At 42.2% G+C, this 27,064-nt stretch overlaps 4 protein-coding genes across 4 annotated transcripts in view; 2 read left to right on the forward strand and 2 right to left on the reverse strand.

Annotated features, from left to right (window-relative positions):
* LOC138014567 (protein kinase C and casein kinase substrate in neurons protein 2-like) overlaps positions 1–3,860 on the forward strand; it is an 11,634-nt gene extending 7,774 nt beyond the window's left edge. Inside the window, exon 4 of the mRNA XM_068861671.1 lies at positions 1,320–3,860. Within this exon, the coding sequence (XP_068717772.1) occupies positions 1,320–1,605 (286 nt within the window). The 3' untranslated portion in view covers positions 1,606–3,860. The remainder of the gene's footprint in view (positions 1–1,319) is intronic.
* Positions 3,861–7,241: 3,381 nt separating this feature from the next.
* LOC138059287 (tryptophanase-like) lies at positions 7,242–13,195 on the forward strand. The gene is made up of 3 exons (XM_068904855.1): positions 7,242–7,391; positions 8,923–10,271; positions 11,707–13,195. Exons 1-3 carry the CDS (start codon positions 7,383–7,385, stop codon positions 11,939–11,941), a joined length of 1,593 nt encoding a protein of 530 aa, XP_068760956.1. The 5' UTR covers positions 7,242–7,382; the 3' UTR covers positions 11,942–13,195.
* A 5,944-nt stretch (positions 13,196–19,139) lies between these two features.
* Positions 19,140–22,117, reverse strand: LOC138060255 (uncharacterized). The gene is made up of 2 exons (XM_068905990.1): positions 21,776–22,117; positions 19,140–20,681 (listed from the first exon to the last, which is right to left on the reverse strand). The coding sequence occupies exons 1-2, from the start codon at positions 22,007–22,009 to the stop codon at positions 20,181–20,183; spliced, it is 735 nt and encodes a 244-aa protein (XP_068762091.1). The 5' UTR covers positions 22,010–22,117; the 3' UTR covers positions 19,140–20,180.
* A 1,439-nt stretch (positions 22,118–23,556) lies between these two features.
* On the reverse strand, positions 23,557–26,824 carry LOC138060265 (tryptophanase-like). The gene is made up of 4 exons (XM_068905999.1): positions 26,767–26,824; positions 24,738–25,887; positions 24,104–24,248; positions 23,557–23,798 (listed from the first exon to the last, which is right to left on the reverse strand). The coding sequence occupies exons 2-4, from the start codon at positions 25,873–25,875 to the stop codon at positions 23,588–23,590; spliced, it is 1,494 nt and encodes a 497-aa protein (XP_068762100.1). The 5' UTR covers positions 25,876–25,887; positions 26,767–26,824; the 3' UTR covers positions 23,557–23,587.
* Positions 26,825–27,064: the final 240 nt, after the last annotated feature.

Consider the following 27,064-nt stretch of genomic DNA (forward strand, 5'->3'; position numbering starts at 1 on the left):
TACTTGGCTATAAGACGCACCCCAATTTTAGCACTAACTTGCCACCCAAAGACAGATTTTTCTTGAAAAAACCGTGCGCCTTATAACCGAATAACTACGGTATATTCTCTATCGCACATTCACCTCTTCAGGGGTTTCATTTGAGGCTGGAGGCCGGTTGTTTCGTTCAGTGGTTTACCACTTCACTTCCAATACTTTTATGCTATAAATTTGTGGATTTGTTGGCCTCTTTTTTTTCTTTTTGGACTTGAAGATCTCGAGAAGTCATGGGCTGAAGAGACGCAAGACAATCACATGCAATAAATCCTTCAAGTTAACAAGAAGTCACATCAACTTAGTTTGCTTACTGAATGGAATAATCAATCTGTTGGCATTTCATTCTGGGAATTAGTTTAGTTTTCTTTTCTTTCTCCAATCTCAACAATGTAAACAGCATTTCCAAGAGTTTCATTTGTAGTAACTTATAAGGGACCCATACCTCCTGGGGGGTTGGCCCCCAAGGCACTTGCAATCGGCCTTACGATTATCAAATCCGGTACTTGAAAAAGCTGTTGAAGACTCTGCCTGTGTTACAGAATGTAATGCAAACTTGCAAATGACCAGCTTCTAGAGGGTGGATGGCTCAGATTGTAGAGCTCAATTGCACAGTAATGGGTTTGAGACCCATTCAAGCCTGTATTTTTTCAGGCTTCTTTTCAACTGCTGAAGGTGCTTTATTAACTGTGATAATCACTTCCACTTGGAATTTGTCCATATATTACACACTTAGTTAATGTGCCTGTCACCTCAACACACTTCTCCACTTTATTTATTCTCGGAAATTGGCACAAATACATTGTGTTGTTTTTAGAACCTTTGGATTGAAATTTCACTTTTTGTTGGCTTTAAAAGATGGGGGAAAAGGTCATACTTTGATCAATGGCCGAGTAATCACAAATTAATTTGCATTGCTGTTTTCAAAGAACTTTCTCAATGCAAAGCAGTTGGTGATTTCAATCCAAGATCGAACCCGTTGCCGTTCATTGTTTGGTTATAGATCAAAGTAGGACAACTTTTCCCATTTTTCAAAGCCAATAAAAAGGTGAAATTTCAATGAAAAGGTTCTAAAAAGAATACGATTTATTTGGGACGATTCAGAGAATAAATAAAGTGGAAAAGTGTGTTGCGGTGATAGGCAGTTTAATGGAAACAAAGAAAACAGTGTGTTTTGTGTCCCAATACAATTCAAAGGAAACCTGAGGGTTGTTCAATAAGACAAAACCAGAAAATAATGTGTCATTAATTTTTTCATTGCTTTCTTCTTTTTTCTTCATTGGTAGGGTTCAAAGTAATCCCTTCAACAATTACACCTCAACAACTAATGAAGGCAACAGTGATCATACATCGGCCCCTGGCGAATGGGAGATTGAGCCACCGCCCGTTCAAGGTGCAGGGATCCCAGTCAGAGCATTGTACGACTTTCAAGGTATTGAGGATGACGAGTTAAATTTCAAAGAAGGTGATGTGCTCACTCAGCTTTCTTCACAAGATGATCAAGGCTGGTGTCAAGGAAGATTCCAGGGCAAAGTAGGGCATTTTCCTGGTTCTTATGTCGAACCATTGTGAGAAAGAGGGTGGTGTGTTAATAACATTGGTCCTTCTGCATTCCGGTGACAGTTGCTAAGGGTACCGTTCCTTTTGTCAGAATTGTCCAGCCAGACACGTCACTTTGCAAAGAAAAATTTTTATGCAACAATTTGAAGGAACACATGCATGATAACTCTCACATTGATCCTTCTGAACGGTATATATCATTCTCGACGTGTGTTAATTTGAAGGTATTGTTGAGTTAGTCCTTCAAAATACCTGGTCTGGTCGGTCAGTTCTGTCAAATGGAAAGCAGCCTACTATTGCTTGTTTAATGACCTGACAGTTCTCAAATCTACCTAGCCTTTCAGCTATTTTTCCACACCCTGTGAAACTGATTTGGTAATTGATCAGATGTGTCCAGGATTGCAAGTATTGTTACGCATATAAGCATTATAAAGTGTAGTTTTAATCCGTGCAACAACATCCCTCTATTAGTAAGCACCACCCGTAGGAAACCCGAGTATCTTGAAATGTGCAGAACGTATGCACAATGACAATAGTAGGCACTCATCTGCGATTAAAGTCCAACAATGGTGTGAATTTTACCCATCCTAAAAAGCCCCAATTAGGGCTTTGTAGGATGGGTAAAATTCAAACCATTTTTGGGCTTTAATCGCAGATGAGTGCTGATTGGTCTCTGAGCGACTGGACCCTTAACATAAATGCCTTTCTTGGTACTGTTCCTCCCAATAATAGAAAATAATATTAAACGATCAACACTGTTTTGTTGACTTGCTAGAATTATAGGATCATGTAGATATTCTTATAAGGTACAATGTGAGTAGCTTGCTATCCAAAGGAAATCCAAACAAGGACAATAATCATTGTTATTTAAAAAATATATAAGCTGTTCCCCGCCCACGTACTTTAGGTGCTCACCACTTGAATCATGTGGGAAATCAATCCAAGTCAATCAAAATAATCATTATTCATACTCGTCACTCATTGCCAGGCATTGGTAATTTTGTTTCTTTTAGGTAACTTGGCAGAAAGAGTGGCTTTTTTTGCTCTGTAAATCAATATTATTTTGTTCTCACTTTTCAACCATTCATACTCTGCGAGTGTGGATTCTCTTGAAGGCCCAGAGCTCACAGCAAAATTTGAATTTTCCCCACGTTTGGTAGTCAAGGGGGTGGAATGGTTAAACTGAAAAAGTATGGAAGTATCAGGTAGTTAAAGGGGCTATGTCACCAAAATGATGTAATTTCATGACACCCAAAAAGTAGAATGGAACATTGCCGCAATAACCACTTAAAACTGTTGAACAATGCTACAAAGGAAAGAAAAGCATGGATGGACACAGATGGACAATATTGAAACGGATTTTATTTAGGTAATCTTGCAAAAAGTCGGTCGGACGGTTTTCGAGGTTATTGCAAGTTGCCTGGATAAAGGTCGTTTTTGCTCAAAATCATCTTTGTGATGTAATGATAATTTTGTCAGTAAAAGAATTCTACATCACCATTTTCGAGTTTTAAACTCGTGATTAACTAAAGATTTCCCCGAAACGCCCTAAAATAACGTGACATAACCCCTTTAAGTTCCATTATAGTCATTCCTTTCTTTTTCTTTCAACACATTTATTTACGTGAGATTGTATCTTGTATTTAATTGATATGTCTTGTACATATATGCATGCATGAGTTCCAACAATATAAATGTTATAAATAGGTGGAACGCCCGGCCCAAGCTAATGTAACACAACATTATACAACCAGGCCCGGGTTGCTCGAAGCGGGGTTAGTGCCAACCAGCATTAAATGCCATGGAAAGCTATAGGTTTTGATACCTCTTAACCAACAGTTGGCGCTAACCAGGCCTCGAGTAACTGGCCCCAGGTGGTTAAACTAAGGCAACAATGTTTGTTTCTGTTTGGCTTATTATTAACGTGTAATCTCGACACAAAGTGTATAGTTTGATATTTTTAATGAGATAACTGAAATGGCACAAAATAATCGATATATAATTTTGATGATACTAAATAATTATGCTTGGTATGTCATGTTCAAAAGGTACTATTTATGAGTAGTAAATTCAGCTGTAAGGCACATTGTACCTCCAGATATTGGAAAGCCCTCCTGGACAAAAAAAAACAAAGAAATACAAGTTTCAATTCTATGTTTCTTGACGCTCAGTTCAAGGATTGTTTAGGGTGATACTGATTTGTAAGCTGAACTAAGCTGCTAGTAATAAAGGGGTCTTCCTTTAGAGACAGACCAAAGAGCCATCGATTTGTCGGAATAATCATAAATCATGTGCGGTTAGGTAAATTGGTCGAACTCGAAACTGTGGGGCGAACTTAGCTGGGTCGAACCGGCGGCGGGGCGAAACGTTCTGTTACCTCCTCGAATGATACTACCTGCAGTGGGTCTAAAACACCGCAAATGACGGGTCACAGGTCAGTGTACATGTCCCTGTGCTACAGATAATAAGTCTCCTAGCCCTAAGTTGTTACATGTCTAGGGACAACTTTTGGCTTAGTTGTTCATCATAGGTGCAGGGACTTCTAGTCGTGACCTGTGGAATGTGACCAGCTGTGTTTTAGATTTGTGGCAAAACGCAAACATGATAATTGGGGAGTTCAAGAAAAGATAGCCTGCGTGGCAGGCATTCGAAGGGGAGAGGAAGACATGGACCCGCGAGAAACTGACGAGGAAGACGCACGCTCTCTTCGTTCTCTCGCCGTAGACCATTTTACGGACACAGCGGCCATTTTGAAATCCATTGTTTCAAATAGCTATTATGGGATTCTAAATTCTAAAGGGGCAAATGCATACTAATTTGCCCCCTTAAAATCCCATAATAGCAATAGGGAAGATATCGTTGACGTCAGCCATTGTTATTAATGTGCAAACCAGAGCCCCATTGGCTGTCAAAAGAAAAGGTCTTTTGTTTCTGTGGTTGGGAAATTTGACTAACAAAAGCAATGTTTGTGTACAGATATCTTCCCTATTTGAAAAAATGGATTTTGAAAGAGCCGCTGTATCCGTAAAATGGTCTGTTCTCCCTTTCCCTTCCCATTCGAGCGCCTGTCACGCAAGCTAAAGCACTGCGCACCGGTGGGCTCAGTTGGTTGAGCACCGGGCTGTCACGCGGGAGGTCGTGAGTTCGACTCCGGCCGGACCAACACTCAGGGTCTTTAAATGACTGAGGAGAAAGTTCTGCCTTTGTAATTGGTTAGACTTTCAAGTCTTCTCGGATAAGAACTAGAAACCGTAGGCCCCGTCTCACAAATATCTTCCATGTTCATTAGTTCCCTGTGGGACGTTTAAGAACCCACACACTATTTGAGAAGAGTAGGAGATGAAGATCCCGGTATTGTGGCTGTCCTCTGTGAGTATATGGGTGGGTGGGTATAGCAGGTCCACATCAGCTGAATAGCTGCCAAAACTTAACCTGGTCAAACAAAAAAATAACAAACAAACAAGCAAAGGCGGCAGCTAGGCAACTACAACGCCGACAAGCACGAATGTGCTTGTTTAAAAAACAGAAAAATACTCGTGCAGCACGAATTTCCGTGCATTTCTTTGCCGTGCTCCACAACACAGCAACGTGAAATCCCCAAATTTTACGTTTTGACGACAACGCGAGCGTGTAACGATGAACTAATTCATTTTCTATTTTTACTTTAAAACCGTTCGTACCCATCCACTTGAAGATAGTTCGCCCGTACAAAAAGTGTACAAAAAAAAGTTCTTCATTGAAGTACATTTATGGTGGCTCAAAGCAGTTTAACACTTGAAAGAAACTTTCTTATTAGAAGGATTGACTCTACAACAATTTATCACTTAACAGCAATGTTATGGTACCATATAAAACACCAATTATTGCTGAAAAGATGCGGTCATTTTTGTGACGTAAAAAGTTACCGTGAAAATTTTAGAATGTGCGCAGTAACCAAAGAAGCTTACTGAGCTTTCGAGTAGACCACTGCGACAACGTGAACAAGACCATGAGCTTCTGACAAGACGGAGTAATCTCGAAGTGCTTGCGATGTTATAGTTAAAGTGACGTTTGCCGTTGTCCTTGCTGAAATTCTCAGGGTGCTGATAATTAGTTGAAAAATTCCGGGACACTGAAAAGCAGCAGACTGCAGACTGTGCAGAACTTCTGTAAAATGAAAATTCGGTTAGCCTGGTATAAACTCTTGTTCTTAGGGCATCGTAGCTTGATTAAGAAAACGACACAAACAGCGGTGATAAACCTGATAAACATTGTATTCCAACGCATTTTTTATATAGAATTTGACGTTTCGTATGCAAGTCAACATACATTTTCAAAAGTGACCGTTACAATTTTTGAAAACTATATATATGTATATCGTCAGTCTAGGTCTGGTCAGGGCAGCGTTTGAGAAGGATGTCTAAAAACTATTGAGAAAACTTAAAAACTCATTCGCATTGTCTTTGTTGTCAAACATGGTGAAGGTGTCGTCTACATATCTGAACCAAAGTGAAGGACAGAACCTGCTCTTCATCAACCATTTTTCTTCAAAGTGGCACATGAAAATGTTAGCCAAAACGGGGCCTAAAGGTGAACCCATGGCTACACCATCAATCTGATCGTAATTTTGGCCATCAAATATAAAATGACTCTTCTTAGTGGCAAACTGTAAAACTGTTATGTAATAGATCTTTCAAAACAGAACGAGGTAATTGCGGATCAGGGAGACTGAGTACGATCTGGGTAGCCTAATTAGCCTCAAATAACATTCAGGTTAGCCTGTTTCTGGTTAGCTCTCAATTATAGTGAGGGTAACACCACATTTTACCCCTGCCTACACGGTCTGCACAGTCTGTAGTCTGCGGTTTGGGGTGACCGGAAAATTCCGGTTGGGGTGACCGTTGCATAAAATTCAAGTACAGTGGATACTTCATTAATTGGGACACTTCCTATTCAGGGGACACAGAATTTGGTCCCGGAAAAATTTGTATCCAACCCAGCCTCTATTCAGGGGACGCCTGCCCTTGTCCCGTGGGTGCCCTTGAATAGAGGTCCACTGTATACCGGCCAAACGGAAAAAATTCCAATTAGCATTTAATTTCAAAGCTTGGTTCCCTTATCTCTCGATTCGCACGAAAGAAGGTCTGGAAACTCCAGAATCGGTGAATTTCGCACGGGAATTTCGTACGGGAATTTCGCAAACTTCCGTTCCGATCGGAAAAACAGGGGTACCTCTAAAGCTAGTCAACATTTTCCAAACGGATTTTCCGAAAACTGACTGTTCCATTTTACATTTAACCAAAATTCCCGGGATACTGTTGCTGAATGGTAAGCACGACTAATGACCCAGACTGAAATTTGAGTCTACAGAACCGAAATGACCCGGAATCTCCACCTTGGACTGGAACTTGAGGCATTTTAAATATGGCATTTTTCCTTAAAAGCCTATTTGGAGTCTCATGTGCGGGCTAAGTTATTCCATGTCATCAGCCTCTCTGAGGAAAAATGGTGGGCGGAGAACAGTTCGTAAGGATTAATTTCGTGCATCTACGGGATGCAATTTCGGCGACTGAATTTTCATCCCGGGTTAGACTTTCTATTGTAATCGGACCCAATCGTTTAAGATAATCTGGCGGTATTTCGATATTGCATGATACTTTGGTATTTTTAGCAGCGTACACAAGCCTAATTCGCTTGCATTACTCGCAAACTCAAGTTTGAGACAAGAGTTAAAGCTCAGGGCCCTGATTTTCTCGAGAACATTCCACGGAATTATATGTTCAAGCACTCAGTAGTTGGCAGACGGGTAAATGATTGAGGTAAGGAAAACCGGAAAATTTTGTGATATTGTATTTTCCGGTTCGTTGAGATCTATCATACACCAAAATTTAACGTAGCAAAAACAGCGCCAATCTCACGAAATTGATATCGGTTCTTTTTGTCATAACTTGTTTGTTTATACATTTTTCTCGGCACCAACTGAAACTAACGTCAATATTGCGTACGCCGCGTTCGTTACGGTTCCACGCTACAAGCGAAAGTGACTCAACTGAGATTGACATCTTACACGATGCATCATTTGAAATGGACAATATGCTTTAAGATGGAAAGCAAACAAATGAAGCTAAATTTATAATTGACTATGATGGTACAAATGCAATATTGACGAGGGTTAACGAAAGACGCGCCCGTAAATATCAGCGTCTTTGATGAAAAAATGCTCTGCAATGGGTTGACGCTTCCTGTTGCAAGTCAACTGTTGCAAGTCAATTGTGATGCACAATGTCGCAACAATGGTAATTTAACCTAAATTAATCTAAAGAACCATCTTCAGTTTTGAACGGGATGATGGACAACGGGGTTATTGTTTTTTTTTGAAGTGCCTCAATCAAGTAATCCTGGACGAATTGTTTTTAACAATGGCAATTGACCAAGTGATAATCTTTTTGATTTCCCATTTGAGACCTTAAAAAATGTGGTTGGTGCTGTTAAGGAATGCCATCCCGCTTGCCCTAGTTAAATTTGGCCATACATGTAGGCTATGTTTCACGAAGCAATTTTTCTCCGTTGTCACAATGAAGAAAAATTGTGACGGTTGCCAGCAAGGTTCACGAGACTGTTAGCCAGTTTACACGAAAGAGCAAAATGGAACGGAATGGGTCAAGAGTCCAACGTTTCCTACAGTTTTGAGCAAGAAACATCCTCGGAGACCCAGGGGCAGATCGCGGAGGCAAGGAGAAGTCTAACCGGGCAAAAGAAAATGGAGACAAAGAACTATGCTTTTCTTTGTCGCCATTTTCTTTTGCCCGTTTAGACTTCCCCTTGCCTCCGCGATCTGCCCCTGGGTCTCCGAGGATGACCAAGAAACAGCGGTGTGACCATAGCTTTCTGTAGAGCCGTTCGTTTCATCGTGTATCCGTTCTGTTCAAGTTTTTCTCTTTGTGGCGTAAAAGTCGCTACCAAATGTGTGACACCGGTCGAAAAATATTACTTGCAGTTGAACCGAAGAGCCTTTTCGCGTTAGTGACAACTTCATCGACGTGAATTTTGTTCTCACCGTAGTTAGTAAAGGGAGACTTAATCTGCTCTGCTTGGGGGCTTCTGCAATATCGATGCTACATCATCTTTCGCTCTCATGATTTTCTCGTTCTCTTGACCTTCATAACAGTAAGAGATGATTTTTCCGGTTTTTCGTTTCACGTTAGTTATCATCACTGATTTCCGTAAAACGTTCGAAAACGGCGTATTCCTGCGCCTACCCGACCTCTGAGTTTGAAACAGTTGTTTTCTACGTCAAAGCAACGACACAGTGACAGAGTTCATGTCACTTTTGTTTTTTCTCTCTTTCAGAGCACTGCCGGCATTATGCAAGAGCACAAATTTACAACGTTCTTTGAGCCATTTAGAATCAAATCGATCGAAAAGCTCAAAGAGACGACCCGAGACGAAAGAATCAAGCATCTTAAACAAGCCAATCACAACCTGTATCTATTGAACTCTGAGAACATCATGATCGACCTACTTACAGACTCAGGGACTGGGGCGATGAGCAGTGAGCAGTGGGCAGCGGTCATGCTCGGAGATGAGTCGTACGCTGGCTCTCCAAGTTACCGAAAATTTGAAGCGGTTGTCAAGGAAATTTTTGGATATCGTCACGTGATCCCCACGCACCAGGGCCGCGCGTCGGAGCGCATTCTGTTTCGGTGTTCAGTGAAAGATGGGGATCTGGTTCCAAACAACGCACACTTCGCCACAACCATGGCAAATATCGAGGCTCAAGGAGGCCAGGCGAAGAATTTCTTGACACCCGATGCCTTGGAACCAAGTAAGGATGTTCCATTCAAAGGGAACATGAACATAGAGAAACTGGAAGGTGTTCTTGCAAAATGCAGAGAGAAGATTCCACTCGTAATGATTACTATAACAAATAATATGGTTGGCGGCGAGCCTGTCAGTATGGAGAATATCAAGGCGGTGTCTAAATTGTGCCGATCGTATGGGATTCCGCTGTTCTTCGACGCCTGCCGTTTTGCTGAAAATGCCTGGTTTATTAAAATAAAGGAAGAAGGTTACGCCAACCGCACCCCTAAAGAGATCGCGCGAGAGATCTTCTCTTATGGAGACGGCTGCACCATGTCGGCGAAAAAGGACGGCCTAGCAAACATCGGTGGCTTTTTAGCGGTAAACGACGGGGAGCTCGCTTCAAAATGCCGCAAGGAACTCTTGATAACCGAGGGATTTACGACTTATGGGGGATTAGCTGGTCGGGACTTAGAAGCTATAGCGGTGGGTTTGAACGAAGTTGTGGAAGAAGATTATTTGCGTTATCAAATTGGCTTTGTTAAATTTCTGGCGGACTTGTTGGTCCAGAACAACGTTCCTATTGTTACGCCACCTGGCGGTCACGCTGTATATATTGACGCAGGCGCAATGCTTCCCCACATTCCACGGGAAAAGTTTCCTGCATGGGCACTAGGTTGTGCGCTTTACATAGAAGGGGGGATCCGTGGGGCAGAAGTCGGCGCGGTTATGTTAGGGAGCCAAGCAAAGCAAGCTGATTCCGTCGATTCCTCCAGTGCAGAAGAAAACCCAGAAGATGAGAATGGCCTTGATGATAATGTTTTTGAGGAAGACATAGAGCACGAAGAGTTGTTTCGACTGGCGATTCCACGTCGCACATACACTGAATCTCACATGAGGTAAGATTCTTATATGGTTTGGATTTGTTAGAATAATTATATGAAGTTTCACATATTCTAAAAAATCAATTTGTTCCCCTTGTACGGTGAACTCGCGATTGAGCAGCTTTCAACGGGTTTGATGGCTCAGTTGGTAGACGGAGCAAGTGCATCGCAATCGCTCGACGTATCCTGGGTTCGAATGCCGTTCACGCGTGGCTTTTCGCAGTCTTCTATTGCAACTGCTTAACATTCTCAACTAAATGCGATTATCTTCCAACTTTCACTTCATTATATGGCTTTTTGGGTCTATCTAAGCTTTTCGGGGGGATTTCAAATAACTGAGGAGAGAGTTTTGCCTTTTGTAATTACATCCGCAAATGGTTAGACTTCAGGGCTCGAAATTAACATTTTTAGTAAGGCGCCATTTTGGTCGCCAGATCTTAACTTTTAGTCGCCATTTTTTTCACTGATATTTTTTTCTTCATTTTTCTGGTGATCATTTACACATGCAATCTTCTTCATAGTCCTAAGTTTACGTACACTTAAGCTTCTAAGACTGAGATACTAAAACTTAAAAGCAAGCCAGGGCTCGTAAAACATATCATTACGCATTACGAGGTAAATTATCAATATGAAAGCAGCTGTAGTCACGTTTTTTGTGCTTCTTCCGGTTTTGTTAAGTTTCCATGTAACATCGAGTCTATAGCTTACATAAATAGACGAACCTGAACATAAACAATCACTAGTATTCCATATTTTCAGCGCTAAAAAGCCAAGGCTTCGTTGTGACCTTCACGCTTCAATGATTGCACGTGTTGTTTAGTGCGCCCGCAATACCAGCTGCTGAATCAAACATGGCGCTCGATTATGAAACATGGAGATCGAAGAGCCAGAAGAGTCGTGGGTTTGTTTTCTTATTTCTGTGCGCATAAATCGTGCATTTTATCCAAAACTACGGTTGATTTGCCTTTGAGGTTAAAAGGATGAAGGAAAAAGGTGAAGGTTAGTCGCCCACTGGCGACTAGCTCTAAAAATCTAGTCGCCAACGCTTGATTTTTGGTCGCATTGGTGACCAGTGAGTCGCAATGTCGAGCCCTGGACTTACAAGTCTATTCGGAGAAGGACTATAAACCGTTCTATAGTCTTTCAAAGCAGCGATTCCCTGTGGCAAAAAGCGCGCGTGATCTTTAACCAATGAGAACAACTCTAGTCACGCTTGGCCGACAATTATACCGATCTATAATTTTGACTGCACTGCAAGCAAATGTCCCGAGAACAAAAAGCATTCTGCGCGATGCGTGGGCCCGTCTCAGAACCCTTGTCCATAATTTCACTATTAGATAACAGATCCTGAATGTGTCCCTACTGAATAGGCGCCATACGGCGCTATGACGCCTAGTCACGTAAGTAAACATTTCATTGATTGATTGATGACTAGTGACTACTCTAATAGGTATGTTGCCGAGGTCTGTGCACACATCTACAAAAACCGAAGTAATGTTTGTGGGTATCAAATCACCTGGGAACCACCAATGTTACGTCACTTCACCGCTCACCTGGAACCCATTCCTGTTGCGCCACATGTTCCCGACGAAGCAGTTCAAGATAAGGAGCCACTCGCCAAAAAAAAAGTTTCCACTGGACAAGTACTGAGGCGGAGAAAAAATTCTGCGATGCAGTTCAGTTGATGTTCCATACATGCTTGTGCACAATAACTGTAAAAAGGGTTTTTATTAGCCTCGTGAAAGGCTGGCGTGATTTCTATTTCTACTTGATGCATATCATATTTCCAGAGATGCAAAATGCAGGAAATAGATAAGCAGGTCCTTAATTCTTGAGTTGATTTTAGTTGATAGAGGCCATTTTCGCGCTGATACAAACCTAACTCCAAAGGCGGCGAAATACGAGATACAAAAACCCTCAACTTGTCGCGCAACATTGTTTCGTTGCAAGTTTTGGTCGATGTTTCACGTTTTTCACCTTGCGTGATCAACTTGACCCGCAACAAAAACATTTGTTGCGGGTTGAGGAAATGCAGGGCGCTGATTGGTTGATTTGCTAGTACGCGAGCTCTTTTGTTGCGCGACAAGTTAAGTTGTGAGCTTGATGAAAAACGAGCAACAAAGCAACAATTTGTTGTTCAGAGTAGACTCGCGCTCTACTTTTCGCAACAACTTTCTTCAACCCGCAACAAATGTTTTTGTTGGGCGGCAAGTTGATCATGCAAGGTGAAAAACGGGAAACATCGACCCAAACTTGCAACGAAACAATGTTGCGCGCCAAGTTGGGGGTTTTTGTATCTCGTATTTCGCTGCCTTATTAATCCTGATCAAAAACAAGAGGTTGACGCGTTGATTAATCCGGTTTAGCGCTTGTCCTGAGTGAAATGTGACCCAAACTCAAGGTTGCCATGGTAATTAATTTGGTTTAACCATTATCCCGAGTTAAGTGAGGCCCCAAACCCAGAGGATCTCATAGTGATTAATCCGGTTTCAACGTTATCCTGAATTAAGAGTAACCCCAACCAATACGTCGTCATGGTTATTAATCCGGTTTGGCATCAATCCTGCTTTGAAAAAATCGTTCCCCAGGACGTGGTCGATGTTTATTTTGAGATCGGTTTTCGTTATTCTCGGGAGTAAGCGCCGCTTAGAGTGTTATCGGGATTTGTGCGGGTGGGGCCTGATTTAAGAGATAATCTACTTCTGGTCAGTCTTAACTTGACTGTAAAGCATCGAAGAAAGTAAGCTTAGTAGTCAATATTTTAGCGGTTTGCATTATTGTGTTGTTAAACTGAAACCAAAGCTATTCTCGTGTGCGGCTGCCACGACAACAAAACAAAAGTAGCTGGCAACAAACCAATGAGGTCAGTCATTGAGCGGTGTGATGTAATCTTTAATTCTCGGCACTGAATGTGAAATTAAAAAAATGTTCTGCGATTATTGTCGTGAGAGATATGGCAACATGACCTTGTGATGACCAGGGAAATAGCATAATTGTGCGAAATGTATGTAGAACAAAATTAATGTAAAAAAGAAATTTAGCTAAAACACTTTTCAGTTTTGTGTGACACTTAATATACTTCAAAAATGACCTAAAATGTCCGATTTCCAGGTAATTTATTTCTTCGAACCACGAGCTCATCTCCACTACTTTCCTTTCCCGAGTAAAGTATCATAGTTCCCTTGACGCTGAGATAGATTGGCTTTTACAACAGTGGGCGTTCTGAATCTCCCAAGGAACTTTATTTGAGTGTCTAGTCGTTCTAGCGCTGGAGCAGTAATAGAACTTTTTCGCTTGTACATTTTGTTTTCCCAATACAGATCATGTGATAATACTCAGGAGATTTGGTTCTTTCTTTCGTTCATTAAAAAGAGTGCATGCAGACATATTCATGCTTGCATGCGCTCTTTTTAATGAGCAAAACAAAGGATCAATCCTCCTGAGTATTATCACATGATTTGTATTGGGAAAACAAAATGTACAAGCGAAAAAGGTCTATTGGGGACACTGTAAACTGAAATCAACAATTAAAGTAAATCAGGTCAAATGTTCCTCCCAAGGGAGGCGTTCTATAAATAAATCTACTCGAGATAGGGTTGACTCCTACGTCAAGTATGGGAGATAGAGTGTCCCCTTGATGAGCCCCTGTTTGATTAGATTCAGCATGATCATGCTATTCCGTAAACTCATACAGTCTGTCACCCTCACAACGAGTTAAAGGAAGTGCTTTTACTAACTTAAATAGAAAGGAGTGCTGTAAGTAACGGACTGCCTATTTTTTGTCCAGTTGAATTTATGGCCCTCTCGTTTCACAGTCAGGCCATATTTCAACCGGAAATAATAAGGAACCGTTACTTGTGGCAATTGAATCGAGCAGGAGAAACACCACCATGGAGTCATGCGGGTCAATCACCGAAGAATACCGCCCGCTAAATCGAGCAATCACAGCGCACGAACTATAGCAGTTTACCAATGACTGTCGAAAGTAATTACGCAATTGCAAATTGCTACGCTTAGTGATTGGTTTAAAAATCTCGCGCCATTTTATCGACCAATGAGAGGGAAATCGAAAACCAATGGCGACTTGCACGCACGATTTTTCCCACGCTTTGAGCAAGTTACACAGAATTTTCTATGAATTTGGATTGGTTCATTGTACTGTTTGCACCTGCTGTGATTGGTTGAAGTAACTACTTTGGTATTTGTTTTATGGCACTCAATTGAAAACCGCTCTTTCTGGGATACAAAATAGGAAGCTTAAAACGTTTTTGAGCCACATACGGAAACCTGAAGTGAACCTTTCGCATGACAGGGCAATTATCTCTCCTAGGTTTTGAAGTAATCATCTGTGACAGTGAAAAGATACTTTACAGCCTAATTTATCTTCCTTTTCTTGGAGTGGGAGTAAAGGACGGAAAATAGGCCCGTGAAGCGTGCATGTGAATACTGCTTTAATGTGTGTAATGCCATCGTACGCAGGGACCGTCCGACTTTTTGAAAGTGGAGACACTCGAACTGCGAACAGTCATGTCTTTAAGGATACAATTACAATTGAGCACGCAGACGTTTTCCCGGTTTACCTATGGAAGAAAGAACAGTCCGAAAATGTACAAAAAGGGCGCTGTAGATCGTGGTTGTCGCTGTAGTCTCGACTGTTTACAGTTGTAGTGTCTTAATTTTCTTTTTCTCATCGAGAATAATCTTTACTAAAGAAATTTTTAGTACTTGATGCAGGCAAGGTGCTTGCAGATATTAATATCACCGAGCTAGAGGACTAATGCAAATCTTGCATGTTGATTGGCTACGCTACTAGAGGACTAGTAGTAATAGTCCTCGAGTAGCGAAAAGCGTGACGCTTTCTTTCGTTTGATTCCCAAATAAATACTTCTTCAATTTGCATTTGATAACTCTATTATTTTCTTTTCTGTCCGACTAGTTGGGTGATACTAAAACAATTAGACCCTTCGGGTCAATAGCCCATTCGGCTTCGCCTCATGGGTTATTGACCTGTTGCCCGCAATGACCACGGGTCTAATTGTTCATTAGAGTCATGATTAAGATATAATTCATTTCAGCTATAATTTTTTTTAAATTCATTTCAGCTATAATGCACCTTAGCAAGATTTGCCTAGAATTGCGTTACACATTTCGAGGTTCAACCAATGATGTTTCAGCAAATTTTCAGTAGATTTTATAGTGTGAATTATCATGCAATAAGTATTAAGCGAGCTGTTTGAAACCCAGCGTTATCTCAGAGATTTTAGTAGAACTGTAGCTTAGTTCATGCAAAACCAGGAGCTCATCAAGAGAGTGTCTAATCAGCTTTGGTGGGTGGGTCGTGGGTGGGTGGGTCGTGAGTCGTGGGTCGTGGCTCGGCAAACGCGCACGCCAATGTTAAGCATATACTTTCGAACGCTTTCGTTAAAGTTTACAAAAATTGTTTGCCAGACCAGAAGGAAAAATGTTTACAGTTAATGGGAGACAGTCCTTTGTTCAACGTTTCATAAAAGGAGTTCGGGGAAATTAATTCGTGAGCGGGCAATTGCAAATTTGGACCGAGCACTGAGGGAGCTAATATATATCTTTTTTTTGTGGAATTACGGTAATCATATTATATCATCCAGCGATAAATATATGATAAAGAACAACTATTCACCGAAGTGGAGGTGGCTAGTGATGGATATAGCAGCGAGGTAAACATCCACCACTAGCCACCGACACTGGGGTGAATAGTTCTTTTAGTATATACCCAAACAGTGAGATTTTCACTCATTTATTCCTTCAAAAATTATGACCTTTTTGGGACGCAAATTCCACGCGAATTGCTCGGAGGTGAATAGTTGCGAAGTGGAGGTGGCTAGCGGTGGATACTTACCGAGCCGCGAAGCGGCGAGGTAAATATCCAACGCTAGCCACCGACGCAGAGGTGAATAGTTCATTATCCCTCCTGCATACTCATTAGCATTTAGTTATGGGAAAGTCACCCCAGACGAGCAAGCTCGCTGGGGAAAACATGAAGAGTGCTAATAGAGTAAGCAGAGGGCCAGGGGTGGGTGGGTGGGTCGATTCCAACCAAAGTTAGGCAAAACTGACAACTATGAATAATTAACTCATGCTTATATAATACGCACGAGGGCTAATGAATATTAATGAAGTATGAATAGTTCATTATCCCTCCTGCATACTCATTAGCATTTAGTTATGGGAAAGTCACCCCAGACTGCGCCTCACTATCGCCGAGGAATTCGCTGGCTTATCCCCACAACCAAAATAAATCCCCAACCTCACCCATCCTTAACGCAAATCACCCTAATTTCCAACCCTCACTAATATGCGAGCGCGACTATAAAAGATGCCAACACATTTAAAATTATTTCTACAGAGCTAACTGGACAGGACACCCCCAAACGAATTAGTGAAAACCGAAATAGCACATTCAAGCTGAAGAAAACATTCCAGTAAATATTCACTAAAGTTATCTCTAACAAAAACAAGAAAAGCAAACTGTAACAACGCTCAAGTTTGAGAAAATCAGACATAGTCAAGCTTTACACCTTGAAACATGCATTCAGCGTATACATTCACACCATATCAGAAAGAAAGTAAGCCTAATGTTTAGAAAGCAAAGGTAAAACCTTGCAGGTCATTATACTGCTTGTAAACTTTTGTTAAATCCACCTCCAACGAAGACATGGTATCCGCTGCTCCACCAAGGCCAAGAACCTGATTCAACTTAATGTAATGACGTGCTGTCGACGAGGACTTCCATCCCACGTGATCCATGATCGTATCAAGCTTCGCCCCGGAAATAGCCAACGAAATTGCACAACCACTCCTTAGACCATGTAAGGTAACGTTCCGATTAACAAAAGCTGGAATCCGGCGAACATACGTCGAGAGCCGTGCCTGAGCGGTAGCCGACTCAAAAGGTGCCGGCAAAATTTCACCACATGGGTTGAGGGGTCTAAACAAATATCTTTGTCGGATAGAAATTTTTAACAGGTCGCATACAGCAATGTAAACTTCCACTGCGGTAACTGGGCAAATAGTAGAATCTGGATGACGCTTGAGGGCAAAAACGTTCGAGGTTCCGTCTCGGAGGGACTTAGTTAATGTATGGTTAAAGAGTAGAGCCTTCTTTCCGGGAAATAAAGAATCCCCTTTGTTTTCACTCGACCAAGATCTCCAGCTCTGTCACCACTAAAAATTGTACCTTAAAAAAGGCCTGATCCCTTGCCAAAACAAATAACTGCACCGAAGAGCGAACATGTGAGTTCAAGCGCTTGGTTATTTCTGACGATAAAAGCACCAAATCCTGCAAAAAAAAAGGTTCAGCCTGTTTCTGCACGACTCTTGCACCGAGCTGTTCCTCCCTGATGGCTGATAAATAGGACTTAACCAATGGTGAAGCTGCAGGGTTGGCAATCCCCGGAAAAAGACTATCTGTTGCTGATCTCCCATACTTATTAAACATAGCCCTCAGTTTTCCAATAATCGAGTCAACGGAGCCATATGCTAAACGCTTAGGGCAAACACAAGAAGAAACCCTGTTCTCGCCAAAGAACGGGCAAGCAACCATGTGTACCACTGTTTTGCCAAAATTATCTTTCCAGATCAAAAAGTCTACTACGTCGTCTGGTATAGCCGCACAAATGTCCCTCTTAGAGGTGGTTTCCAGGAACTGCAAAAACTCCATCTCTAAAGCACTTCTCTGTTTTTGATAAGGAGTAGCCTGCTTCTTAGCAACCAAAACTTTCTTCCGCTCCCTTATAGAACACAAATCGACAGGGGCCTTGAGGCTCTTCAAAGTTTTATATGATCTCGTCTGACGCTGGTAACCACATCTCTGGCAATAACGGAAATCAAAGTCGTTGGGCTTGGAACAAGCCGGACATGACACCGATGGCTGAAAAAGTCTGGGCACCAACGGCAAAGACTGAAAGAGAAAATAGTTCCTCCTGTTAAGTTGTTACGACATGTGCTTTCCCATCCTAAATGCCCAGAGGCTATATGGAGAGGATCCAGGTCTAAATCCATCCTTCGACGGAAGAAGAAGCGCATCCAGTGATCCCTTCTGACTGTAATCCCTTGAGGACGGCCCACATCTCCTTCACATTAATATGCTCATTTCGAACAGTTTCTTCCCAGTAGTCACCAACAGAAATTGTCCCGGAAGGAAGGTGAATTCCAACTCCCCAACGGAAGGACGAAGAATCTGACGTCAAGGAGATAGCTACGTGCCGTACACTCCTCCACCGAATCGCCTTTTCCCAACTATCAAGGAACCTCCAAAACATAATTTCCTCTCTCAGATTCGGAGAGAAATTCACCTCACCACCTCCGGAAGCCTGCGAGATTGACGCCGCCATTTCTCTGATGTAAAATTTAGTCGCTGGGAAAGCCAAGGAGAATGAATTGCACTTCCCCATTAGCCTCTGCAAAGACTTCAAGTGGATAGTAGATTCACGCAAAAGTATCTGCTCGCGTAGCTGAGCAAACTTCATCTTCTTATCTTCAGGAATGCAAAAGGCCTGGGCTACAGAATCCACTATCATGCCTAAATAACAAATCCTAGTTACAGGCCCAAGAACACATTTGGAGAGGCCCAAAAATAACCGAGGTTTACAAGAACCGAACAGACTATATACAAAGCCGCCACCGCAGATTGATAGCTGTATTCCGACGTCCTCTCCGACAATGGACGTGACCAAAACCCCTTCACAGCAAACAGTTCCCCATTCAAACGGTCATCAATATACAGAGAACATGCGACCCCCAAACCCCTGAAAAAATTTGTCGGACCCAAACCCACAGTCTGGTAAACAAACGGAGAATTTTTCCAACCAACAGGAAGCGTAACTCCAACGAGCCACCACCCCAGCCACTCAATACCAAAAAACTGCTGAGAACTAGTAGAAAGCAAAATATGGTCATAACCAGACTTGTCATCAATCTTACTCATGTAGGAGTTGGGATACACGAAGCGAGGCACCCCAACCAGCGTTTCCAGTGAAAAGGGAGTGTCTGCCATCCACAAATTTAAAAACCGGGCATCAATGCATAACCTTGGCTTTTGCGGTTCAATCGTCATAGGAAGGACGAGATGGGGCGGCGGCACTTCAGCCACTTTACCCCAAACACGGATCGCCCCTGTTTCAATACGCTGTAAAATTGTTTCCGTAACAAACTTCGAAAACTGTTTGCAGGAGTAGTGATTCTTGAAAATCATAGTAGGGGGTTCCGCACTCTCATACTTTATGCCCATAAAAGCTCCCTTAAAGGGCTTCATGAACTTCTTGACATCCACCCCATGCTCCAACCATTCCAAGACATCCTTCGCAGGTTCGTACCCGGCCAAAATTTTTTCCCAGAGTTCAATTCGAGTACGAAGTTGACCCGAACGAAAGGAGTCCGGATCACGAAACAACAGATCCCGTAAGATGGGAGTTTCCCCCGCAACAATGCCTTGAACATGGGTTAAACAAGCGTCTTCTGAAGTCATTTTCTCCGAACTCGGATTACCCTCCCAAGACAACCATCGGATTTTGCCATGCTTGCTTCTTTCCTCCGCCTCTAACGGCATAAAGGTCATCGTATCTCCCTTGAGACGTTTTGACTTAGGCTAGAACCAAAACACCGAAAAAAAAAAAAAAAAGAGAATCAAAAGGACGTACTTAAATGGAGACTGCAAATCCGAGTTCGGAGGAAATGACCACCGTAGCCCGAGTAATCGGGCTCAAGGGCATGCCTAAAGGCAAAACGCTTGTGGGGTCATTCTCCCAACCTCGAGACCACAGACTAAAGGAAAAAAATAAAACATCACATATTTAATAGTGTCTTTACACTTTATTATTGTCAATACAAATATCAAGACAATCCCGATTTCCATTCCAGAACAGGAAAACTTCCAATGATTTCACAATCTTAACGTTTATCTGGGCAAGAGCGCGAAATATGACCCGCCTTTCCACACACCCAGCACTTTCTCGCCGACGGCGGCCTGGGGCTGTAATTGGAGCCACGCCTTTGGTATGGAGCTGGAGGCCTACGCGTCCGTCCAGTGAACGAAGGTTGACTTACTGCCGCGTGCGGCTTAGTTGCCTTGGAAATAACCTTTGCCACCTCGGCCTCATCCTTAGACGCCACCAACTTTATTAACACCTGTTGAAGGCACGGGTTGCCTAATAAAGGACGGCACTGCCTCAGCACTACTTCAAATCGTAAAGCTCTTTCATCCTTTCTTTCCTTGGTGACATTAACCACTTCATCCAGGGCGGCGATCGCCGCATATGGATCAAAAAGAGCAGCTGGGCGCGAGATCACCATTTGGAGAGTAGACAGCGCACACTCGATTGCCGATGAATCGATTTTCTTCTTCCACTCATCCAACTCCTTCTTGAGTGAACTGACCGTTGTGTTCGGAATCTAACAAAGGGAGAAAACGCCATATAACTCCTTGATATCCTTAAGCCAGTCCCTACTTTACACTGAGACTGTATCCTTCGAAATCACATATCCTCTTCCTTTAAATTTTATTTCATACCCTTATGCAATTCCAAATTCCCAACATAAAATTACAACGAACCTTCGCATCAGTTCTCACAACCCGTAAAATAAAGCACACGGCCACCAAGTGACCTAGCGAAATAACCTCCTCTCCTCCACGAGGTCTGGTTGAAATGGATCTAACGCCTTCTATTTCCGCGAACAGACCAGACGCCCTGTTCATCGGTCCTCGACCGTTTTCTTTTTTTTTTTTTTTATTACTTTCTATCGCGCCACCTCGTAGCTCAGAGCATACCCACTGCTCAAATGGTCCTCGACCATTTTCTTCCCTTTTATTTTTTTTTTTCCATGCCACCTCGTGGCTCAAAGCAGACACACTGCTCAGTCGGTCCTCGACCATTTTCCTTCCTTTTTTTTTTTCCACGCCACCTCGTGGCTCAGAGCAAACACGCTGCCCAATCGGTCCTCGACCGTTCTTTCCTTCATTACGCCACCTCGTGGCTCAGAACAGACATGCTGCACAATCGCTCCTAACCATTTTTTTAAATAATTTTTCATTATTATTCCCTTTGACGCCACCTCGTGGCTCAGAACAGAAACAAACCCTGGCCGAGACCACACGCCCCGCGCCCTTCCCAAGGGACAAGTAAGAAAAAAAAAAAGGGTGTCAATGGCATAGCTAATTTTTTCCGTCCCGAACAAAAAATAAGAAACAGCTCCCAAATATTGCAAACCCTAATTCATAAGAATAAACGAGAGCAACAGCAGAAAAAAAACACAATATAAAACAACAACCTATCCCCCAACATTTGAGGAACCGAACCGCGGCGAGTCCAAAGGAATAAGTTAACAATCACGTGCTCGAAGCACGAAAATTAAGACTGGCTCCCAAGAAACCGGAAGGAAACATAAACAAGAAAATGCAACGTGATGCAACCAAAAAAAAAAAAATACCGACGAACCCCAGCTATAAAATACGAAACTAAAAGGAAAACATTGCAGCGGACATATACCTCAAGGCTCACCGCCGAATTATCCGGCACATTCGTCCCCGCGGCGTTTCCCAGTGAAGAACTCTGGAGCACATTTTCGCCGCTCGCAGTTGTTCCCGATGTTGTCCCGGCACCAGCCTGAGATAAAGACGAAGACGGCGGAGTGGTTTGCTGAACAGAACCTTGAAGGGGTTGCAAAACTCGCTGAGCGCTCGACGGGACGTTCACGTCAGACGGACGCTCCGGTTCGGTCATCTTGACACGGTTCCAACCAAAGTTAGGCAAAACTGACAACTATGAATAATTAACTCATGCTTATATAATACGCACGAGGGCTAATGAATATTAATGAAGTATGAATAGTTGTTTTAGTATATACTAATATAGTGAGATAATATACAGCACAAAAAAATAATTTGGTTGTTTTTTTCACTTGTCACGGATGCAAATCGGGAAGCCATTTTTTCCCGAGTTGCTCGGAGGTAAATAGCACAGGATATTCGGAGTTTGACGAGCCAATCAGCGCCCGCGTTTAACGCTATCCACTGTTTTAGTATATACTAACAAAGGATATCCGGAGTTTGAGTAATGCGCGCGTTCAACGCTATCCACTGTTTTAGTATATACTAACAAAGGATATCCGGAGTTTGAGCAGCCAATCAGCGAGCGCGTTCAACACTATCCATTGTTTTAGTATATACGTATCATAATTACATGCCATATACACTGGTCAAAGTTAGGACTTGTGATAGCAGATAAAAAGGAAAAAAAAAAGTATCGGTAGTCCCTGGAGAGGATTTGAACACTGAGCTTCGGCTTATAGGAACAGCTTCTATTCACTAGACCAACATGAACAAGTTTCTTTAATATTTCTTTTGAACAAGTTACAAAGTTTCTTTAATATTTCTTAATTGTTGCCTGGCATCTAGAATAGGATCACTATAATTCATAAATGATTAAGCCTAAGCGCTGATTTCAAAATGGTTAGCTTTGTTTTAAGTGTGGCCGGACCTTTCTCGTTAGTTGTCCAAAATAGCTTGTTATCGTACATTTACAGCCGGGTCTTATGACAAATAAATTAGATTGTTATAGAGCGGTTTTCAATTGAGTGTCGAAAGTAATTAGCGTATTTCTTTTATTTTGTATTGATTCACTCAGTGAGTGGTTCAAAGTTCTCTTGCCACTTTTTCAACCAATCAGAAGTGAAACCAAAACCAATCGTGGCTCGCGCGTGCACATTTTCCCGCGCTTTGTGTCGGCTGCGTGTAATTACTTCGAGTTTTGATTGGTTTACTGGATTGTCTCCGTTCTTTTTGATTGGCCAAAGTTATTACTTTGGTTTTGGTTTTACGACTCTCGAATGAAACTCGCTCTATACCTGGACTTTCACACAACAAAACGAGCACTGTGATTGGTTGATTCTTGGTCACTTGCCCCAGATCAAATTTAAATGTATCCCGACTGGGATACAATACCGTAGTTGTTGCCCGCGCCGGATGTTCTGCCGCGATTGCTGAAGGGAATATTTAAGTATATAACAAAGCATTTAGTTTCCCGAAACGAAGTCGAGGGACACATCAGGACTCGAGGGAAAACAAAACTAACTGTTTCCTTCGGGACCATACATTAAGTGTATATTATTGTGTTTAAAAACTTTGACTAAGTAAACGGGGACTCAGGAGCGGTTACAAGTGAGCTAATATTCGTAGGTTCGAGTCCCGAGTCCCGAGTCCGGATATCTGGGTTGTGTTTTAAAAGAAAAATGTTCAATTGCCTTTCCAACCGTCTATGTCATTAAATAATGATGATCGTATATTCAAAGCCGGGTTGATACTATAATACCAGTCTCGAGAATGAGTTGCAACATCCCTGCACTTGTCGTGCGACTTCTTGTCCTTCCTCTACCTCTTCCATCTTGACCGATGGAGGCATGGGCTTAAGACGAACACTGAAATGACGCAACACGGGTGGAGCCCACGTGATTATGTAGCCTCTGATTTTTCTTCGGTGTTTGTAAACGTAACCAAACACTTCAGCCACGTATCTGAAAGGCAAAAACAAAATAACGAGTATAGTTACCATAATCATCGATAGGTTAGTTAACTGTGGAAAATCCCAATTCATAGGATCACTGAAAGGATGGGAAAAAATTATGCCCAAAAAATAAACTTTATTCCCAAGAGAATCTTTCGCCACACTAGCGAAAGCCGAGATGAGACTGTTGACGAGGTCGCGAACAAAGAGAAGCAACAAAGTTCTCGATGAGTAAAATTCTACTTGCTTATTTACTTATTCGACCCATAAAAACAAACATTTTCAAAATTTTCATGACTCGATTGTCGAACGTACTTTATGTGTGACTCGGTATATGTCCTTCGCGGTATGGCGAGTCGAACAAGCTCTCCTTGACCATCTTCCGATTCGTCTTCACCCTTCGTGGTCTTAGATTCTCTTCCATGCATCACACCACCTATCTCACAGCAACGAATTCCACCTATGAAAAAGAAAAAGAAGGAACAATCAGGTTGCGCTCAATAGTTGGCTTGGCGGAATTACGAAGGAAGCTGCGCAGCTGTGTCAAAACCGAAAAATATGGTTAGTCACAACAAACTACAACAGGCGCAACAATTAATCTGTCCCACAAAACACAAAGTAAATTCAAACAGCTCCCAAATTTTAACCCTTCATCGCTCAATCGCCCGCACATGTGAAGACAAGCATTTTCTTTTGGTCCAAGGACACAACGCCGTGGATGGGAGCATGAATTTTGGCCATCAATTCCGGCACGATAACTGCAACACCACTGCTCCTCTCCTGGTCAAGGTGGAGAAATTACTTTTGACAGATAATTGGAAAGAAACAGATTCGTGGACTGGAAATGACTCGCTTTCAATACTAGCATGACTTTTATGGGATCGAGACCAACTTGAATATAAAATAACAGCTTCCTTCAATAAGTGATTAAGCTTTTACGGTGCCTTACCTTCCACGTAAAGGGCGCATACCAGAGCCCAGGCCGGGAACTGGTTTTCAGGGATATGCGTTAACATGGCGGCCGCATCAACATACACAGCATGACCACCTGGAGGTGTTAGCACTGGAATACGATGTTCTATTAGCAAATCTGCCAGCATTTTGACAAATCCCACTTGGTATCGCAGGTAATCTCCATCAAGTACCTCCCGTAAACCAACAGCTATAGCCTCTAGATCTCGTCCGGCCAGTCCTCCATAGGTAACAAACCCTTCGGATATGATCAATTCCCTGCGACATTTCTCAGCAAGATCTTTGTCATTTAAGGCCAGGAAACCCCCGATATTTACAAGACCATTTTTCTTGGCAGACATGGTGCAGCCGTCGGCGTACGAGAACATTTCACGTGCGATTTGAAAGGGCGTGCGCTGAGCGTAGCCATCCTCGCACGTTTTGATGAACCACACGTTTTCCGCAAAACGGCAAGCATCCAGGAAGAAAGGAATTCCATGTTGACGACAGAGCTTGGAAACCATTTTGATGTTTTCCATACTGACAGGTGCTCCGCTTATGGCGTTGTTTGTTATTGTGATCATCACCATGGCGATCTTGCTTTCCTGTTGACTTGTCAACAAGTCCTTCAGTTGGCAGATGTCGATATTTCCCTTAAATGGTATCTTCCTGTTGATATCTAAAGCTTCTGGAATAGGAAGATTCATTGCCTTGCCTCCGTACTTTTGGACATTTGCCTGCGTCGTGTCGAATAACTTGTTGCTGGGCACCAGGTCCCCGTCGCCTAGGCTGCATTGAAATAAAATCCGCTCAGCGGCCCGGCCTTGGTGTGTAGGAAACACGTACCGGAAGCCAAAAATGTCTTTCACAACTTTCTCAAACTTCCGGTAGCTTGGCGAACCAGCATAGGACTCGTCACCTTTCATAACGCCAGCCCATTGGTCAGCGCTCATGGCACCCGTCCCGGAGTCAGTCAACAAATCGATGACGATGTCGTCGGAATTTAACATGAAGGGATTGTAGTTAGCTTCTTCTAAACGTTGAACCCGCTGTTCTCGGGTTAAATGCTTGATCTTTTCAACAGTTTTGATCCTGAACGGCTCATAAAATGTCTGGAAATGATGCTCGTGGTCCATATTTGGGAATTTCTAAACAAAGCAATCAATCGAAATGAATCTATGACATACTTTTGCACACTTTGTGAGTAACTGAATTGGGAATTTGTCACTTTTTGTTTCACTTGGCAACTCAGAGTCTTTGAATGGTAACTTTCTACTTTCTGGGCTACATTTAATTTTATTCAACCGGTGTTGCACCAGACTATGTTTGAAGTCCTGTGATCTTTTAAAGGCGCGAAAACGTATCAGAGTTAGAACTAGGCATTAAAGCCTACCCAATGCACTAGAGATTGTGAATTGTCGGATTGTCGAGTTAGGATTTCGAGTTGGATTTTCAAGTTGGATTTTCCAGTTGGATTTTCCAGTTGGACTTTCCAGCTGGATTTCGAGTTGGAGTTTCGAGTTGGTCAGTGTAAAATGCAGACTGCAGACCATGGGTAAACTTGAATACAGACTAAGGTTATAACTGTTGAAAAAGCCCAAACCCTTTAGAAGTGCTAACCTTAGGACCTAATTAGGCATAAAGCAATATTTTGGCTTACTGTTCGCTCTTCTAAAAGGTTTGGGCATTTTTAACAGTTACATTATAACCTTAGTCTGCATTTTACCCCTGGTCTGAAGTCTACATTTTACACTTACCAAGTCGAAAACCAACTCGAAAACCCAACTTCGAAAATCTAACTCGAAATCCTAACTTGGTAAATAGGCAACCTCTGTGGAACAATCATTCAGGTTTCTTTCAAGAGTATTTACTAAAACCAATGCGGATAACTATTGCACACATGCGGTGAAAACTACGAAGTACAATTCGCGCAATCAAAAAATAGAGCTAAAAATCACGATCAAGAATGAGACGGAAAAAGAAATTCAAAACAATGAGAGCAGAGTATATTAACAACTGTAACTTACGTCTGACCCTTTCTTAAAGTAACGCTCCTATGAAAACTCCTACAACTCTTAAAAAAACTGGATTGATAAATTCTGGGAATTTAATTTATACTGGAGAGAACGTGGTCTAAAGAGGGAAACTAAATTCTCGACAATGAAGGGGTTACAACAGGAAAAGCTACGTAAGTGACTGGAACCACAAAAAGTTGAATTACAGGAAAAGGAATATAAATGAGGCGAAAAACTTCTAAATTATCTAATAAAAAAACAGTCATTATTTAAAGTTCTTTTTTGGAATGTTCATTAAGCTAGGACTGCT

The sequence above is a fragment of the Montipora capricornis genome, chromosome 8, assembly GCF_036669925.1.
Source record: "Montipora capricornis isolate CH-2021 chromosome 8, ASM3666992v2, whole genome shotgun sequence".
Taxonomy (NCBI): domain Eukaryota; kingdom Metazoa; phylum Cnidaria; class Anthozoa; order Scleractinia; family Acroporidae; genus Montipora; species Montipora capricornis.